Below are 17,970 nucleotides of genomic sequence, written 5' to 3'. Positions count from 1 at the left end.
ACTGGTTAAGAACATGGAGGAGGCCAGTAGACTGGCCATGTGTGACAATTGTGACAATTACATGAATAAGGAGCTTTAACTTTGTACCTGGTGTAAGGAGAACATTTAATAAATGTTAACTGTTAGTCTCCATGACAGGTAAGCAACTTTGAATAGACTTGCAACAGAATTTTGCATACTGAATTAAAGAGAAAAAACCATGGAGGATAGATCCATGTTATGTGTGAAGATCTGAAGCTTCTATTTAGAATTCTTATTTGCATCAAAAAAGGTCAAGGTCCTCTTTTTAAAAAGCCATCTTTATACCTTTTAAATTATTCTCTTCAATTACATGTGTGGCAGAGTGACATCAGAGTATAATCATGTATACTTGGAGCAAAATATCAATACCACAAGAAATAACACTTTTCAGTGCATATGTTATCTTTATCTTTTAATCCTTTTACTTCTCTCTGCATGCTAAATTTGGAAACATTATCAGCTCTGACTCTTCCTGAATCCTGTGAAGAACTCCTCTTTGCCTTATTTCCAAGTGAATAATAACCATTTAGTTTATATATAAGAGAGAGAGTTTGACCCATACTTCAACAAACAGACACAAAATATTCCTGTCATAGGGTCATATGGCCTTATCTAATTTCTCCAAGAAAAAGGAACAAAAATCAGAGTATATAATATGTATGAAGTCTACCTCGGATGTGTAGTATTAAAATGTTTTATGACTAGAAAGAAAGGGGTGAGGCAGTCTTCAAGAAGAAACCTAAGGAATATCTGATCTTTTTCTATTTGGTAATATAAAAGGATTTTATGAATACTCTCTTCATTTCCCCAGATTTTAATCATTTTATTTCTGAGGTTTATATTGATAGTTACTGTAGTCATTGCTCCCATTAGCATTTTTATCTCTAAGTAGTACTTTAACTTTTTCTATGGCAAAAATCCCATTGTTTCAAAATGGAACTTTCATTAAAAAATAATTTAATTTTCAGGTACTTTAAAAGCATAAATGCTACTCTCTTGGCTGTAAACTGTACTTCTCCCTTTAGTATTCCTAAGAGTAAGAACTATCAGGAACTATAATGTTATAACAAACCATTTTCGCTTAGAAGTATTAATTTTTTTAAAGATTTTATTTATTCATGAGAGAAAGAGAGAGGCAGAGACACAGGCAGAGGGAGAAACAGGCTCCATGCAGGGAGCCTGACGTGGGACTCGATCCCGGGTCTCCAGGATCACGCCCTGGGCTGAAGGCGGCACTAAACCGCTGAGCCACCTGGGCTGCCCGTTGCTTAGAATTAAATAGAATTGTTGCATGAAGAGCATTGCCTAGAAGGACTATATTCAAGGATGTTCACTGAAATGTGATTTACATTAGGTATATGAATTGTTTATAATATTTGACTTTGAATGGAGAGTCAGTTATTGTATCTCAATACAATAATAAAATATATAAATAAAAGAATATACTATGAGACCATTAAAAATATGTAGGGCCATAATTATTGACAAGTAAAGGTAATCCTCAGCAAATTTTTAAGAGAAATGTAATACAAGTATTTTTCATAGTATTATTTTTAAAAGATCATATATTATATGTGTATCATATATATATATACACATATATATATAAATCCAAAATGATTTTACATGAAAATATCAACAGGTAAATGGACAGAGGATAATATTAGTTTTTATTCTATTTCTCTGAAGTTTTGTAATATACACATTACATATTATATATTACATGTATACTACTGTATATACCAAAAAGTAAATATTTTTTGTTGTTGCTTGCATCCACTGGGATTAATATAAGAATTAGAATTTCTGAATTTGAAAACCAAGTCATCCTTTTTTTTTTTTTTTTTTTTTGAGAGAGAGAGAGAATAAAGAGTAAGAGTGAGTGAGAGCACAAGAACAGGGGGAGGGAGAAGCAGACACCCCACTGAGAAGGGAGCCCCCTGTAGGGCTCATGACCTGAGCCTAATGCAGAGGCTCAGTCAATTGAGCCACCCCAAGTACTCTGAAAACCAAGTCATCCTAAGAAGTGATTTGGGAAACTCATAATTTCTTCTTACCAAATGTTTAAGTAGTAACTATTTCACTTAAGGAGTATTTATTTGATTATGATTCAACACTCAAAATAAGGAAAGTAGGTAATACAGAATTCATGTCTTTGGGGTTTTTTTAAGATTTTTTAATTTTATTTATTTATTCATGAGAGACATGGTAGGGAGAGAGAGAGAGAGAGAGAGAGGCAGAGACACAGGCAGAGGGAGAAGCAAGCTCCATGCAGGGAGCCTGATGTGGGATTCGATCCTGGGACTCCAGCCAGGTTCACGCCTTGGGCCAAAGGCAGGCTCTAAACCACTGAGCCACCCAAGTGTCCCCAGAATTCATGTCTTTGGATGCAACCTAAAAGTTGCACTATGATCTTCTGTCCTAAAAATACAATACTGAAATTCTGAAGCTAGAAGGGACATTCATATGTGGAAGTAGACTTTTAGCGCCCCCCGCCCAAATGTTGGATATTCGGATTGAGTTTGTCTAGGTATCTAATAGCATTTATCTTTATTTTAATAAAATTCCCATGAATATAAATAAGCATTTCCCTTAAGTATTCAGTGTTCTGATATAGCATTCAATTCCATTTCCTTATGAGAAAAGTTGCTTAACTTTTATAGCCAGTTATGGCTGTTATGAGTAAGAATTTTAATCATTGATGGCCAAGTATCTAAGAGTTATGGGAAATTACCATGTAGTAAGCATCAAATAGCATTGTATGTGTAATGTGTTAATTTTTATGTATATAACTGCAAATACAAATAAGCCTTCTGTAAGGAAAGATACGTTCCTGACATCTGGATTTGAAACATAAAATAATTTTTAATATTCTAAATCAATATTTTTATGTCCTTCATCACAGCATATTATACTTAATTCTTTAAACTTTTTGTTTACTAGAGATTTTCAGAGTTTTGAGTTATGTTTTACTTATTTATCTCAGAGGCTAGCATAATGCCTTGTACTGAGAAAATACTGGTTGAAGTAAGAAAAGTATGAAAAACAGGTTTTTATAATTGTGTTGACTATTCTCATTCATTACTACTTACTAATAGTTTGTTCATCATAGACTTGGTAGTTTTAGTGAAATGACCTGAGAAAATCTGTTATTTATAACATTTCTAAAATTTGTGTCCTGAGTTTAAGTTGAAAAAGAAACTTTTTAAAGAAAACAGCTCTTTCCTTAGTTGCAAATGTTCTGGATGAGTTAAACTATACACACAGAACCATGGTTCGTTCCTGCTTTCTAGAAACTTGTGATCTTACAAATAGGATTTTTAATTGCTCCTTCTAGTCACTTCCAAGTTTCTTAGTTGCAGAAAACTGTCCAGTGATAAAAGAGGACATATCAAACATCTTTTTTCTTTTATAGTGTGTCAGATGAGCCTATTTTTACTGAAACAATAAAAAAAATGCGCTATGGACAGCAATTTAAATGAATTAATTTAAAATGTTCTCTGTTTACCCATCCATAGAGGCCAATAACACTTGGAGGGGAATTTGGCGGTTATATATATTTTAAGGGAAATGATGATCAGACTGTAGAATCTAACTGACTGTTTTCCATGCATGTTTGTAGCCTGTTCAGTTTTCATGCTTATATTTTGGGACTGTGTGAATTTACGGATGACAGCTTTTCTAATTCCAAACAAGTGTTAGAATTTCTTGGTTCAACATTTTAATATCTCTTTATGGTTTCTGATATTTGAAATCTTATTCTCCTTCTTCATTGCTCATTGATGGTAAGATTGATGGTGATAACTCCCTGTTGCTAACAGGGATCACATTTCTTCTTAGAATAAAGAGTGCATAGAGTTGAAGACTTTATTTTACCTTTGACTTTCAGTTGCATTTTTAAGGAAAGTATGATTACTTATTTTTTCTAGTCATTTCTCAATAGCCAGATAGAGGAGGTTTAGATGGACTAACATTCCTAAAGCTTAAACTATAACTCAGTGAATCTTAATAGAAAATTCCACTAACAAGTATGGTTCTGAATATGTGTTTACTTAGAACATGGCCAGCATTCGCTGGTGAGGCTTTTAGCCGTGAGGATTGAAACATCATTAATTTAACCACAACTTTCCCTTCCCAAACATTCCAGTAAAGTGGGGGTATAACTAAACTAATGGTATTAGTATGAACTTGCAAGCATAGAAATTTGTAAACAGCCAAACTACTTGGAAAAAATAGTTAAGTTACTTCACAATGGAAAGGGAGTTAGCTATGATCCAGCAGTAGTTGTCAGAAATTAAAATTTCTTTGCAGAACCTAAAATGAAGTTTAAATTTATTTTATGTGATGGGATTTCTAAAAAGTCTATATTATTGCCATTCTCATCGGGAATAGTTTTTATTCTGTGTAAATGAAATATGAAAATAGCTATAGCTTTTTTCACACTCCTCTCCAAGAGAAAAAAGGCAGATGCCCTCAACAAGACACTTTTTAGTCAGTTTCAATGCACATAGTTCTTTATTCTAGGAATTGCGCCAAATTCTGAATGAAACATTATTCTAAATCATACTTCCTGTTCTCCAGTTGCTTGCAATATAAGTGACAAAGATGTACAGAATTAAAATCTGTGGTTTACTCCTATTAAGAGGTGGTTTCTCTGTCTCCTCCCCTTCAGTCTGGGTGGGCTTTTGACTCATTTGTAACAGCAGAATGCAGGAAAAGTGATGCTGTATGTTTTCCAGAGACTAGGTCAGAAACCTTGTGCTTAGAGACCCTAAGCTTTTATATAAGAAGTCTGAGTACTCTAGGCTGCCGTGCTGTGAGGAAGCTAAGCCACTGAAGACTCTCCAGTAGCCAGTCCTGATCTTTGAGGCCTCCCAGTCCAAACACCAGATAGGACTGAATGAGCTGTCAGAGAATTCTAGCTCCCAACCATTATGTCAGCCCCATTTTCCAGTATTCCCAGTTAATGCCCTAATGCCATGGCACAAAGACAACCCATCCTCCACTGTGCCTTGTTCACATTCCTGATTGACAGAAAGTATGAGCATAATACAGAGGTCATTGGGGCTGCTAAATGTAGCGTGGTTTATTACACAGCAATGACCTACTTGATTTAGGATATACTGTGGGAGAATAGGAGATAATTAATTTCTCTGCCTAGGAAAATATGGAAGGCTTCCCAAGAGCAGTGACATCTGAATGACATCTGAATTTGGCTTTTTTTTTTTTAAGATTTATTTATTTATTTGAGAGAGAGAGAGAGAGAGAGAGAGAGAGAGCCGGGGGATGGGTAGAGGGAGAGACTCTTTCAAGCAAACTTCCCACTGAAGACAGCCAGTGTAGGGCTCAATCTCATAAACCATGAGATCATGATCTGGGCCGAAACCAAGGGTTGGATACTTAACCAACTGAACCACCCAGGTGCCCTTTGGCTTTTAATGATGAGTGGGAGTCTGCTAAGTAAAGAACTTAGGAGAAAAAGACCTCAGGCTGAGGGAATTACATGAAAAAGTATCACAATGGAAGTTTGGTGAATGACAAGTTTGGTATAGAAGAGCATTGGATAGTTAGAGCTGGAAAGATAGCCATGAAGCCAGAAATTGTGTAGTGATTTCTTTCTTTATTTGCTATGCCAAGGGAGTTTCAACTACAGCATTGTAGGAGTGGAAGATAATCAGACTTGTGTCATAGAAAGATAACTAATTAGCAACAGTTGGAAGCTGGGCTGAAGGGAAAAGAAATGAAAAGAGAAGGGAGAAAGTTAATGATATAGTTCAGATGACAGACAATCAAGGCTGAGATAGATATAGCCTTCTATGGTAGCAAAGTAAGGTCCGTTAGGTAACAATAGTTGTTTGAATTGCTAATCGATATTATTTCCTGAATTTGTCTATTCAAGCCTTAATAATTAAATGCTACAGTGAGTCCTGCTTTTTGGCAAATCAAATCAATGCCTTAATAAAACATTGATTTAATTAAATTTGTTAGTGGTACTTCTGAATACTGTGTAAAAAGTTCATCCACTATGAATTTTGGACCATTGTGATTAAAAAATACTATTTTTATGTTTTTCTTAAGGGATTGATTACATAGGACATTTTAAAAAATGAAATTCATTTGCATCAGCTAATACACTAGTGAAACCATGTGTCATACCTATTCTTTAAAATAAACATTAATTAAGTACAAAATCTTGAAAAAATTGGTAATTATAATTGGTAATCATAGATATTACAATGATAAAATGTATATAATTTACTTAGTAAATATAACTATGTAAACAAAACACACAACTGTAGTCAATAGCTTTCTGTGTGGATTCAGTCAACTTTTATATAATCTTTGAGTTTATTTCATGTAGTTTTTGAATGATAAATAAAAGTTCAGTGGTGACATTTGAACTTTTACTGGAATCATAACACCATATGTGTAATAAATTTTTCTGGGGTCTAAAGGGAAGATAGGTCTTTCTTCAGTCACTTTGAGCATGTAGATTCCATCCTCCATGCCTTGTACTGTGTTATCTACAACAGTGAATTGCTACCAGTTGTGAGATAAAATGAGTTGTTTTTAAAACACTCTGTCTCCCTAATCAGCTAGGCTTTACTTTAAGTTTGGTTATATATTTTAAAACAACTGAAAAGTTTAATCTTTATAATTCAGAATCAAAATCTGCAGAATTGTGTAGATTATTTCCATCTGCCTTCTTCCAGTGCTCTGACTCCTCTCTGAAATGTTTCTATCAAACAGAGCATCTCACAGAACTTGAGCAATGACTCTTTACATTTCACCCATAATACCAAGATGAATTAATATCCTATGTGAAGAAGTGGTTTTTTGGTTTACTTTATGTATCAGTTATATAGTACTCAGCTCATCTTATATAAAAGTTATTGTGATATTAGTGATGACACAGAATAGTTCTACTTTTTAAAAAAAGTCTGACTGCGTAATCATCCTTAGTCACCTTTTCCATGAAAGCCTAGGAAAATAATCAGGAAGTATTTGGAACTGACTGATAATAAATCCAAAGGGAAGGAGGTGGATAAGCCACAGCTTAGGATGGCACTAATGACAGCCTTGCTGCTTTGCTAGTGGAGGACTAATTAGACTGGTTAATTTTAAGAACGCTGAGAATAAAGTCCACAAGCCAGGACTAATATAATGGAGAAACCTATTAATTAAGGTAGAAATCGAGTTGTCTTACTATAAAACAAAAGACAATAGAATTTTAGAAGAAAAAAGGAAGAGGAAAAGCCTAATAAAGCAAAGTATGTATTTATAAAGAAAATACATATTCATTAATTTGCAGGCCAAAAGAAAAAACATTCAGGTATTTCCCAGGAGAGAAAAAGTAGGTGCATATTAAGTGTTAAAAAGGAGGTTTACTGGTGGTTATGCTAATTAAGGATCAAAACTAGATTTGAATAGGACAGAATGAGTCCAGTACATCAGTACATAATTGGTTTTTAAAAAGTCCCCATTGAAATAAATAAATAAATAAAAATAAAAGAAAAAGTCCCCACTGTTTATCGGTCCAGAAGTCTGAGCAACTGGTTAGGTCCAGTTTGGGACTGGTATACTGAGGTCACTCAATATTCATGGTCAAGACAAACTACAATATTTTACAGGCTCAGTGCAAAATGAAAATGCAGAGCCCCTTTGTGAAAAATTATTAACAGTTTCAGGATAGTAATAGAACAGCAAGCCAAGGATGAGGCCCTTCTAAGCATGTGGCCCTGCTTAGAAGGGCCTGATAGCACATGTGTCACATTCCTATGAGGGTGGCATTTCTATGGTTCTTTAACAGACTAACTCTTTAGAACTGTCGTAATAAAACACAGCACTGTAGACAAGCCTCTAAACACAGCCTAGACCAGGGTTACTGTAAGTCTAATTTCATGGGAGCTCAGAGGCTGATGCTACCTCTGCCTTGAATGGTTTGTATGCTCACCTTTGTATTCTAAACATCTAGAACAGTCTTCTGGGTCTCTGACCCATGGAGAATAAGCATTCAGTAATGGACTAAGCACTCAATATAATAGTGAATGGATAGGTGATGCGTGATAGTAGTTGCCAGCCTTTCTCAGGGAATCTGGTTCAGTTTATCTCTGGATAAGAAGATACAGTGTGGGCTCTTTGGAGTTTTAGTTCATATCACACACACCTTGCAGATGCCTCCTCCAGGCAGGTTGACGGTTTCTTTGAGCTCTGGGCCTTGCATGTCCTCTTACACAACCTGTTTCTCTATTCAGTTAGCCTGAAACGTATTTAAGCTGATTGATTAGAATAACAATTGAGCCCTAACCAAATTAAGTCAGGAGTAGGGGAAAGAATGGCCACCACCCTTCCAAAGACTCTAGGTCTTAATTCCTGGAACCAAAGCCAAGTTAGATCACGTGGCAGAAGAGTTGCAGATGAATTAAAGCTGCTAATCAGCTGACCTTCACAGCAGCTCAATATCCTAGATTATCCTGGTGGGCCCAATATATCACACAGTTCTTCAATGGGAAAGAGAGAGGAGAGGCAGAGAAGGAGATGTGATGAAGGAAGCAAAGTCAGAGTGCTGTGCTACGAGGCCGAGTCCTTCTGATATTGCTGGGTTTGAAGATGGAGTAAGCAGGTAGCTCAGAAAGCTGGAAAAGGCAAGGACATAAATTCTCCGCTAGAGCCTCCAGAGAGGAACACAGCTCTGCCAACACCTTGATACTAGTCCAGTGAAATCTGGGTCAGACAGCAGACCTCCAGAATGGTAAGAGAATGGATCTGTGTTGTTGTAAGCCCTTACGCTATGGTGATTTGTTACAGCAGCAGCAGGAAACTCAAACAGCTGGTTCCGCACTGTGGTGAAACTAGAGATCACTAACTTTCATGGCGGGGTGTTAGTGTCCGTAGTTTTTTCCATTTCTCTTGGTAACCAAAAGTACAGTTCTGTCTGCTTTTTTCTGTAGTTTTATTTTCCTTCATTATTAAATCACTAAAATTTGGAGTTCAGGCTAACAGATGATGTATTCTCAAGGAAGCAGCGGGTAATGCAGTCTGTTCAGAGAACACTGGTTTTGTGGGATGTTAGTAGTTGAGAGATAGTGAAGAAAGAGGCTTCGACTTCCAAGTTCACTTCCAAAACCCAGGTAAACAAGCTTCTTTCTTCTTAAAGTGCTTTACAAAGACATGATCTATGTATAAGGTTTAAAAAAAAAAAAAAAAAAAAAGCCTTAACTGTTTAAGAGAATATCCAGCCGAAAGTATCTTTGTTCTTCAGCCCAAGTTCCTTTCCCCAGAGTTGGCCATTACTAGTTTCTTATGACTCCTTCCAGCCTAGAGCTATTCTGTGTGTGTGTGTGTGTATATGTGTATATACACGCATGATCTACACATACTTGTCTGCACCTTGCTTTTGTTTTACTTAATAATTTAATTAACAAATTCATTTATGGAAGAATTTCCATAACTTTTAATGAATATTATGTACATGAAACAGTAAGGGGACTTTGTGGAGAAAAATGCATATTTTTCAAACATTTTGGACCACAGATATCATTCTTTGAGAGTATCTTATAGATTTACCTTTTGAGGGGAGCCTGGGTGGCTCATTTGGGTAAGCGTCTGCCCTTGGCTTAGGTCATGATCCCAGGATCCTAGGATTGAGCCCCACATCTGGCTCCCTACTCAGCTGGGAGTCTGCTTCTCCCTCTCCCTCTGTCTTTGTTCATGTGCTCTCTCTCTCTCTCTCTCTCTCTCTCTCCTTCTCTCTCTCTCTCTCTCTTTCTCTGTCTCTCAAATAAATAAAATATTTTTTTAAAAAAGAATTACCTTTTGAGACACACTGCTTTACACTAAGCTACCTTCCTCTGCCCGAGAAGTAAGAATTAGTGACTCCCATATACCCGTGTGGCATGATGGGTGTGGATTTGGGAGTGAGGAAACCTCGGCCAGTATCCTTGCTCCGTCGTTGACTTGTGCTTACTGGCTCTGTGGCTTTGGGCAGGTTAACTTTATTGAGACTTCTGCTTCTGTTAGCACGGTCTGCCTCATTTTTTCAGTCATTTGTTTATTAATTAATACATGCAATTATTAGAACTCTTCTGAGTGAGGTCTAGTAAAGCAGAGTCTCTCCCTGAGAAGCTTTCTAGTGAGGGAGGCTTCAATTGTAGTACATAAAACCACAATAAGCAGTGGCCTGTCTTCATATTAAGGTTGTGGAGAATCATTTTCTACCACGATGACAGTTTTCTACTTTTATAAGCATAGATCAACAGTAGCAAATGTCACTTATACCATTTCAAAACTTGCAACGAATACAGGAAGAAGTGAGGTTTAGTTAGGGTTCTTCAGGTATTGATTTTTCAAAGGTATAGACTCTGATATTAATCATCTGATGAATTACCAGAGTAATATAATTTACCTGAATAAAGTACAATGAGAGTAACAAAATCTTCCAATTTATTATGAAATTCCTGCATAAACTTTGGCATCCTTGTGGATTATGGACATACAGGTCTTAATGGTTGTGACATTTGACATTGAATTATGTAGAACCACAGAATCTTTTTTTTCAAGTTCATAATATATATTTTTATAGGGAAATTTTAGAATTATCCTTCTTTCCCAATACCTATCAAGCTTTTTGGCATTAAGTATAGTCACTCTTCATAATTCTCCTTTCTTTGTTTTAATCAGAATTACTTATTTCGGAAGCATATTTCTGTTTTCTTCTTGTTCTTAATAAGTTTGAACGGCAAAGTCCTATTCTTTAGAAAAAGATATCTTTAGAAATTTAATTGAAATTAACTAACACAATTTCTTTAATTGCCATTTTGCTTGTCAGAAAGTTTCAGCTTCCTTTCTTTCATTTTTTTCAGGCCAAAAAATGTTGTCTAGACCCACAGAATTCCAGACAACATTCAGGACTTGTTTTACCGAATCCTGATGACTTCAGTCTGTTAATTTGTTTAGGATATGCTTTTGGTTTTTATAAGGTCAACTAGAAATTTGAGGCTACTTTTCCCACTTATTCTAAGATCAAAACATTTTTTAAATACTGAAATTTAATTTGAAAATATTGTGGTAACTCTGGTGATGTTGAGTCTTTAAGCATACATTTAAAACATTTCCATTTAAAAAAATGTTTCTGTAATTGGGTTTATTTCATAGTGGGAACTCTGTTAAGGTCAGTATGGTAGCTGGCCAGGTATTTTATAGTAGCAGGTACATAATACTTTGACTTGGCTGCTTTTTGTGGTCCTTTTGATGAAGGCTTGATTTGTTACCTCCTAAAACATAGATCATTGGATGTTGGCCTTTATTATTACCAAATAATGTGTGTCTTTGCCAGTGCTCAGGTCTGATTCTCTCCCAATACATGGCCCTTACCTCACCCCTCGTACTACATCTGACCTTTACCCTGAGCCCAGGGGAAGTCAGAGATGAGATGGGTGGATGCCATGGGAGTTGATAGTATACACATAGATACAAATACAATGTGAGAGAAACAGCTATTTTACAATGACCTGCTTTGGTGGCCAGACAGGAACTGACCATTTTGTTAGATACTTGCTACAGCAGCTGCAGCCCAAGAGTTTAAGACTTTTCTCTTTCCAACAGAAAACATTGCCTTTATTCTTTTCTATGGTAAATCACAAGCATAAACAGCATCCTTCGGCGCTTTTCTTCTCAACTCCCAGATAATTCATAGGGGATGAAAACGTGAATTTATTGATTCAGCAAAGTTGTGTAAAAAAAAACAGCATTTGGGTGGCATTGGAAAGAGCATAAACCACAGACACACAAAATAAACTTGGCCTTTGGCTCTTGTGATAGCATTCTCTCTGGTTCTCTCCGTATCTTTCACATCATTCCATTTCACTCTCCTTTTAATCATTTCTGTCTGCTGTGCAATTTTAATATTCTCTAGAATTCTATATTAAACTGTTTTCTCTGATAATATAGTTCTCTTCAATTCATTTACCTTTGGTGCCAGTCATACAGCAGTGACTGCAGTCTCTCTACATAGAGTCCGATCTTCTCCCCTGCGCACTCCCTCTGCGTAATGGTTGACTTGTTCACCATCTAGCTCCATTCGCATATCGTGCAGACTCTTGATGCCTAATGTAAGTTTAAAGTTTAAAAGCAAACCCTTTATGCCTAATGCTAAACTTGCCCCTCTTCTATATCACCATCTTCACAGAAACCAAACTTACACACCCAGGAATCTGAGAACAGTCATGGAAGAGCAAATAAGATCCATAACTACTCTGTACCTATATCCTACACAGTTATACTGACACCACACACACACACACACACACACACACACACATACATACACACTGGTGTTCACAGAAGAATACTGTCTGGTTTTGCATGCTTTTGAACTTTGCATGTTTTGAATAATAGAATCATATTATGAACATTCTTTTGTGCTTTGCAGTTTTGTTCAACACTGAGATTCATGTATGTGTAGAGCTGTAGTATATAGTCCATGATGTGAAAATTCTATGACTTATTTGCCCATTTTTCTGTGGAAAGACATTTGGGTAGTTTTCACAGTTTTTTTTTGCTATTACAAACAATGCACTAATGAAAGCACTTGTGCACGTGTCTCCTGACATGGATATGCAAATGTTTCTTTAGAATATGTGGATGGGGGTGGAATTCCTGAGTCTAGGTATATACATCTCCATGTACCTGGGCACTTGTGGCTAAATTATTACCCAAAAATGATGTCACTGTTTATACTTTAACTAGTAGTAATTTATCTTGTTATATTCCATGTCCTCCACGATCTTTGCTATTGTTGGACATTTTCATTTTTGCTAATGTGATGTAAACTATTTCATACTGGTTTTCATTTCCTTGGTTACCAGTGAAGTCGAGTTTATTATCATATGCTTATTTGCCCCTACTGTTCCCTTCTCTTGGAAGTTCCTGTGGTCTTTGGCACACATTTTTAAATTTTGTTGATTTTTAAAACATTATAGGAGTTTTAGTTAGTAATCCTTTGTCAGTAGCATATGCTGCAATATCTCCTTTCAGTTTGTAACTTGTCTTCTTTTCATTCTCTTTAAGGTGTCTACTGATGATTAGAAGTACTTCTAATGCTTCTAATGTAATTGAACTTATCAATCTTTATTGTTTCTGTTAAAAAACAAACTAACAAAAAACCCCTTTTCTGTCCTGAGATCCTAAAGACATTTCCCTGAACTTTATGTGTGTATTGTGTGGAGGTATAGTTAGGCCATATAAAAATTGACCTTTGGTTTTTTATTTCAGAACCATTTTTCAAGTGTCACAGTGCCATTAATCACTACACAGTTTTCCCGATCTCTCATTTTGCTCAGATTGGCACATTGATAAGTTTCAGGAATATTATTCTCCGAATATGTAACAAAATACAAGTAATTCACTCCAAACTATACTAATGTTTCTCATTTGAATAAGAAAAGGATGATATTCCAGCCATGGCAATACCAGTATTAAACTAGGCTGAGAAAATATCCTTTACAAAATGAGCCAATAACTGGAAATAACATTTTAAAAGATGTTGGTAATTCAAGTCCCAGAAAGTTTTTGATCTTCATTATTCATCATTAATTAGATGGTGGTAGTGCAGTTTTGATTCAAGGTGTAGTTCCTGTTCAGTTGTGTATATGCGTGTGTTGTAATACAGTGTGGAATCAAGCCAATAAAACAGAAATCTCTGCAGTGTGTTATTGAGAACATAAGTCATCTTTTAGTAAAGCTCTCATCATCTAGTTCCACTTACTCCCTTTATTTTTAAAAAAGCCTTATAATTCAACATTAAACTCTACAAAGGTAGTTTCTTCTTGTCATTAACCATTCTTCTTTAATTCACAGTATTCATTTATTCCACAGATATTTATTGAGAACCTATGTTTTGGAAAGTAGTCTGTTCTGAACTGAGTGTAACTGTTTTCAGAATTTAGGACCTGGAAGAGCTCCAAGATCATTTATGGTAATCCTGACTTCCCACAAATTAAATTAAGAAACAGATCCAGAAAAGTGCAGCCACCCGACCAAAATCTCAAAGTGATGGAGCATAAATAAAAGTCCTTGACCCTGGATTCAGAATTTGTCCTGTTGAATGCTTCCCACAAAAACTATCTGAAAAATCTTCTGAATCCTAAATATTGATACAATGTTTGTAGAGATTCCTAGGAGGATAAATCACTGTTTGTTAGCAAATTATATTACATAGTTACTTCAAGCTACTTATAAATTTTTTTAAGATGGAAGACACAGTTTTTAAAAATTAGTAAAAGTAAAAAGTTTAACTGAAAGCGTCTCAAGGGCAGGAATCAATCATTTGATATCTTTGTCAGTTTCTTTAATTCCCCTAACAAAATTAGCTGTTCGTAGTACATATGAAATAAATATTGGTTAAATGAATAAAATTACATATAGAAATAGAGCATGTAGACATTAGGTACTTTACATGATCAAAGAAAAGAAGAAAATCAGTCTGAATGTGGAAGGTTGAAAAAAAAACTCTTTGTGGAACAGTTAGGACTTATAGTGGCCATAATTAATGTTTGAAATTAGAGAGGAACTCCCAAGTTTCAAATTACTAGTTTAGCTCACTTTTTTATTAAGACTTTAGATACAGTTTCTCTGAATTATTTGCTTTCAAATGTCACCTCTAAGCATGGATTCTTGGAATGAGCATGTTCATGGAAAAAATAATGGGATAAATATGCTAAGATACATGTTTAAGGATGTTAATTGTTTTGTTGTTTTTTAAGAGCATTAAGAAAATGGAAACAACCCAAGTATCCATCAGTAGATTAATACTTAGTACAACCAGATTGAAATTAATGATTAAGGTATATCTGTATCTTTTAATATGCAAAGATACTATTTATGTGTAGAGTAAAAAAAATTCTCTAAAAACAAAATTAGGGAAAAACAAAACAAAACAAAATTAGGGCAGCCCAGGTGGCTCAGCAGTTTAGCGCCTGACTTCGGCCCAGGGCGTGATCCTGGAGACCCAGAATCGAGTCCCACGTCAGGCTCCCTGCGTGGAGCTTGCTTCTCCCTCTGCCTGTGTCTCTGCCTCTCTGCCTCTCTCTCTCTCTCTCTCTCTCTCTCTCTGTGTCTCTAATGAATAAATAAATAAAATCTTTAAAAAATTTTTAAAAATAAAAGCAAAAATATATATATAGAGAATGATCCCATTTTTGTAAAAATAAAAACCATGAAAATACAAATAATGCAAAATAGGATGATGGACATTTTTATTTTCTTTTTTGCTTTTTACAATATTTACTACTTATATAAATGATTAAACTTTTCTTTTGGTTGTGAGAAGAGTTCTAAATTTACTCGTTGACTTACCACAGATATAAAAGCTGTCAAAAAATGATCTCTATTCATTGAGAAACTTTTGTTGAACAGCTATTATGTACAAGGCACTAAGAACAAAGGAGTCAAAATTTAATTCTTTAGCTCCTTGTGACTTTAGAAAGAGATGGGAACCATCTCTTTTAAAACTAAATTGATTGATCTTTGTGTTCTGATTGTAAACCATGAACAAGATCAGAGATTTCTCAAGGTCTGACTTTTTAATTGAAAAAAATGAATTCTCCATTTCGCTAGGAGGAGAAAAAGCACCTCTAAGACATTTAGGGCCAGAGAAAAGTGTTTAATGTGTTGAGTTGGCATTGAAAACTTATACATGTAATAATTATACTTTTATTCTGTACTATATCATTTTCTCCTTCTATGAAATATATTTTTAGATGTTTAATTACATGTTACAATAATTGCGTCCGTATTTATTGTTAGTTTTAACATTAAAGTTCCCAGAGGGAGGACTTGTCATCGTGATAATGCGTTAACCTAGCATCTTAGCATTCTTGTGAGCGTAATGTTGTCTGAACTTGGCTTGCTCAGGATAAGACAGAGCATGTCCCAGGTCTAGTGGCAGCCAATCACAGTTAATTGTATGCAGTCAGGAGGCCAAGGAAGACCCTGTGGCAGATTCATTTTTAATAATCTGTGCGACTAAGTGTAGGTGCTGGATTTTTGAAATGCTTATAATCTAAACAAACTCAATGTTTGGGGACTTTTAATTGGTTATCCTTTTAAATTAAAGAAGCTATTAGCAGGAGCTCTTTATTTTTTTGTAGTTTATGCAGTATTAGCAGCTAATAATAATAGTTTCCAAATGTTTTGTGGGAATTTACAAGCATTTTCATATATGACATCTCATTTAATCTTTAGACCACCTCTGATACAGGTATTATCTCAGTTTTATAGGTGAGAAAACAGAAGTCTAGTTAGGTTAAATGATTTGTCTAAAGTCACTTAGCTAAATAAGAAAAAGACCTGGATCCAAATCTTGGTGTTCTGACCTCAAGTCCCATCCTCTTCCAGTTGTACCTAGCTGCTATGACTCCACCTCTGCCTTTGAAGTTGGAAATATAGGAGCATTCCTGAATTTTAGTGCATTGACTCAGCCTAGTCATAATTGCCCCTGAAGCTACCTCTAATTGTCAATTTTAAGCATGTTTTATTCAAGTTCCACAAAGAACCACGGACAAAGTTTATACAAGGGTCCTTCTGATTGAGCTCTATTACCCTACAGCTTACCATTTTATGAATCCAGTTAACAATCTGTGATCATCATGCCTTTTATCCTACAACTCAAAGAGAACATTTACATAAATACAGAGGTCAGACCATGGATGTGGTAACTCCAGGACTGAAACTGAATAAAATTTAGTACTAAGTAAAGAGATGTAAATTCAGTAAGTGAATGTGAACATTTATGTTCATCAACAACTGCTAAAATGTGATGTCATTATTAGTTATATACACACTTAGAATCAAAAGACTGCTAAAGGAAATTCATGTGCCAGAATTTTCTGATATAAGAGATTAAAATGCATGTTAATAGAACTTAAGGGAGCCAAAGGAAGATGTAAATTATAAATGTAAATTGATGGGATTATTAAAGAAATGAGAGACCTTCTGTATCTTAGCATAAAAAGACTTACAACACAGAGGATATTTTATTTCTTGACCTTAATTATGAATATTGTTGTAGGCCCTTGAAATTTTGTTAGTTCAGGATAGAGACAGATTAATTCTAAAGCAGTTAAAGTAATTAAATTCTCTTCATCTCTTTTTTTATGTTAATGCAGCATAGGGAAATGAGTCTTTAAACCAATTCTGAAATAGAATTTAACTTTTATTTGTTATGTATCTCTTAATTTTCTTTTACTCTATATGTCATTTTTAAGAATAAAATTATCTTGATTTTCTTTATACTCTAGGCTTGATCCTCCACTACCTGAGACGTCAAAAAAGGAGCACAGCTCAGCTGAAAACATGTCTTTAGAAACTCTAAGAAACAGTAGTTCAGAAGACCTCTTTGATGAGATTTAACTGTCTCAAAAAGGTACTTTGATGTTCACTAGACTATGTTTTCTTTTCATTTCTTTAAACTAAAAAAGCAAGATTTCAGCTCAGCAGCAGCTATTACTGTACCTTACAATTTAATTACATACACAGTGAATTGAAACCATTGTACAAAATGGATTATACATGTATATGAAGATATGATTTGATGACAGTGGTACATTATTCTAAACTATTCATTCACATACCTATAATTAAATAAAATCTCAGACTGTTTTTTTTTTTTTTTTGCAAAGGACACATTTATCTTATTCAATTCACACATGTTATATATGGTAGCTGTCTAACATCCTGTCTAGGAAGATTTTGGAAATAGGACAAAGAAACTGTCTACAATTCTTTTTTGAATACTCATATTCTGAACAATGAGCATTTTAATTTGTGAAATGGATAAAATTTATTTTTAGTTTGTACACAAATAATCTGAAAATCTAATGATAAAATTGTTGATGCACTGAAGATTTTGTGTTCCTAATAAAATATGTTATTTAGCTAGCTGTTTCCTTT

General features: G+C 34.9%; 1 protein-coding gene across 16 annotated transcripts in view; it reads left to right on the top strand.

The window, feature by feature from the left end:
* Positions 1–17,970, top strand: part of XRCC4 (X-ray repair cross complementing 4) — a 251,689-nt gene that overhangs the window by 199,838 nt on the left and 33,881 nt on the right. For 8 of the 16 annotated variants that reach the window (XR_012015024.1, XR_012015029.1, XR_012015025.1 and 5 more), the window contains one exon: positions 17,319–17,443. Coding sequence is in view for 11 of the 16 variants with exons in the window: in XM_072793103.1 (XP_072649204.1) it covers positions 17,319–17,430 (112 nt within the window). In the remaining 5 variants the exon portion in view is untranslated. Of the gene's footprint in view, positions 1–17,318; positions 17,955–17,970 lie in introns of those variants that run through there. The other 8 variants (XM_072793039.1, XM_072793131.1, XM_072793095.1 and 5 more) reach the window with 1 other exon arrangement.

Source organism: Canis lupus, chromosome 2, assembly GCF_048164855.1.
Source record: "Canis lupus baileyi chromosome 2, mCanLup2.hap1, whole genome shotgun sequence".
Classification (NCBI taxonomy): domain Eukaryota; kingdom Metazoa; phylum Chordata; class Mammalia; order Carnivora; family Canidae; genus Canis; species Canis lupus.
The sequence above is the reverse complement of the archived record's forward strand: the minus strand, read 5'-3'. Positions and strand labels throughout refer to the sequence as shown.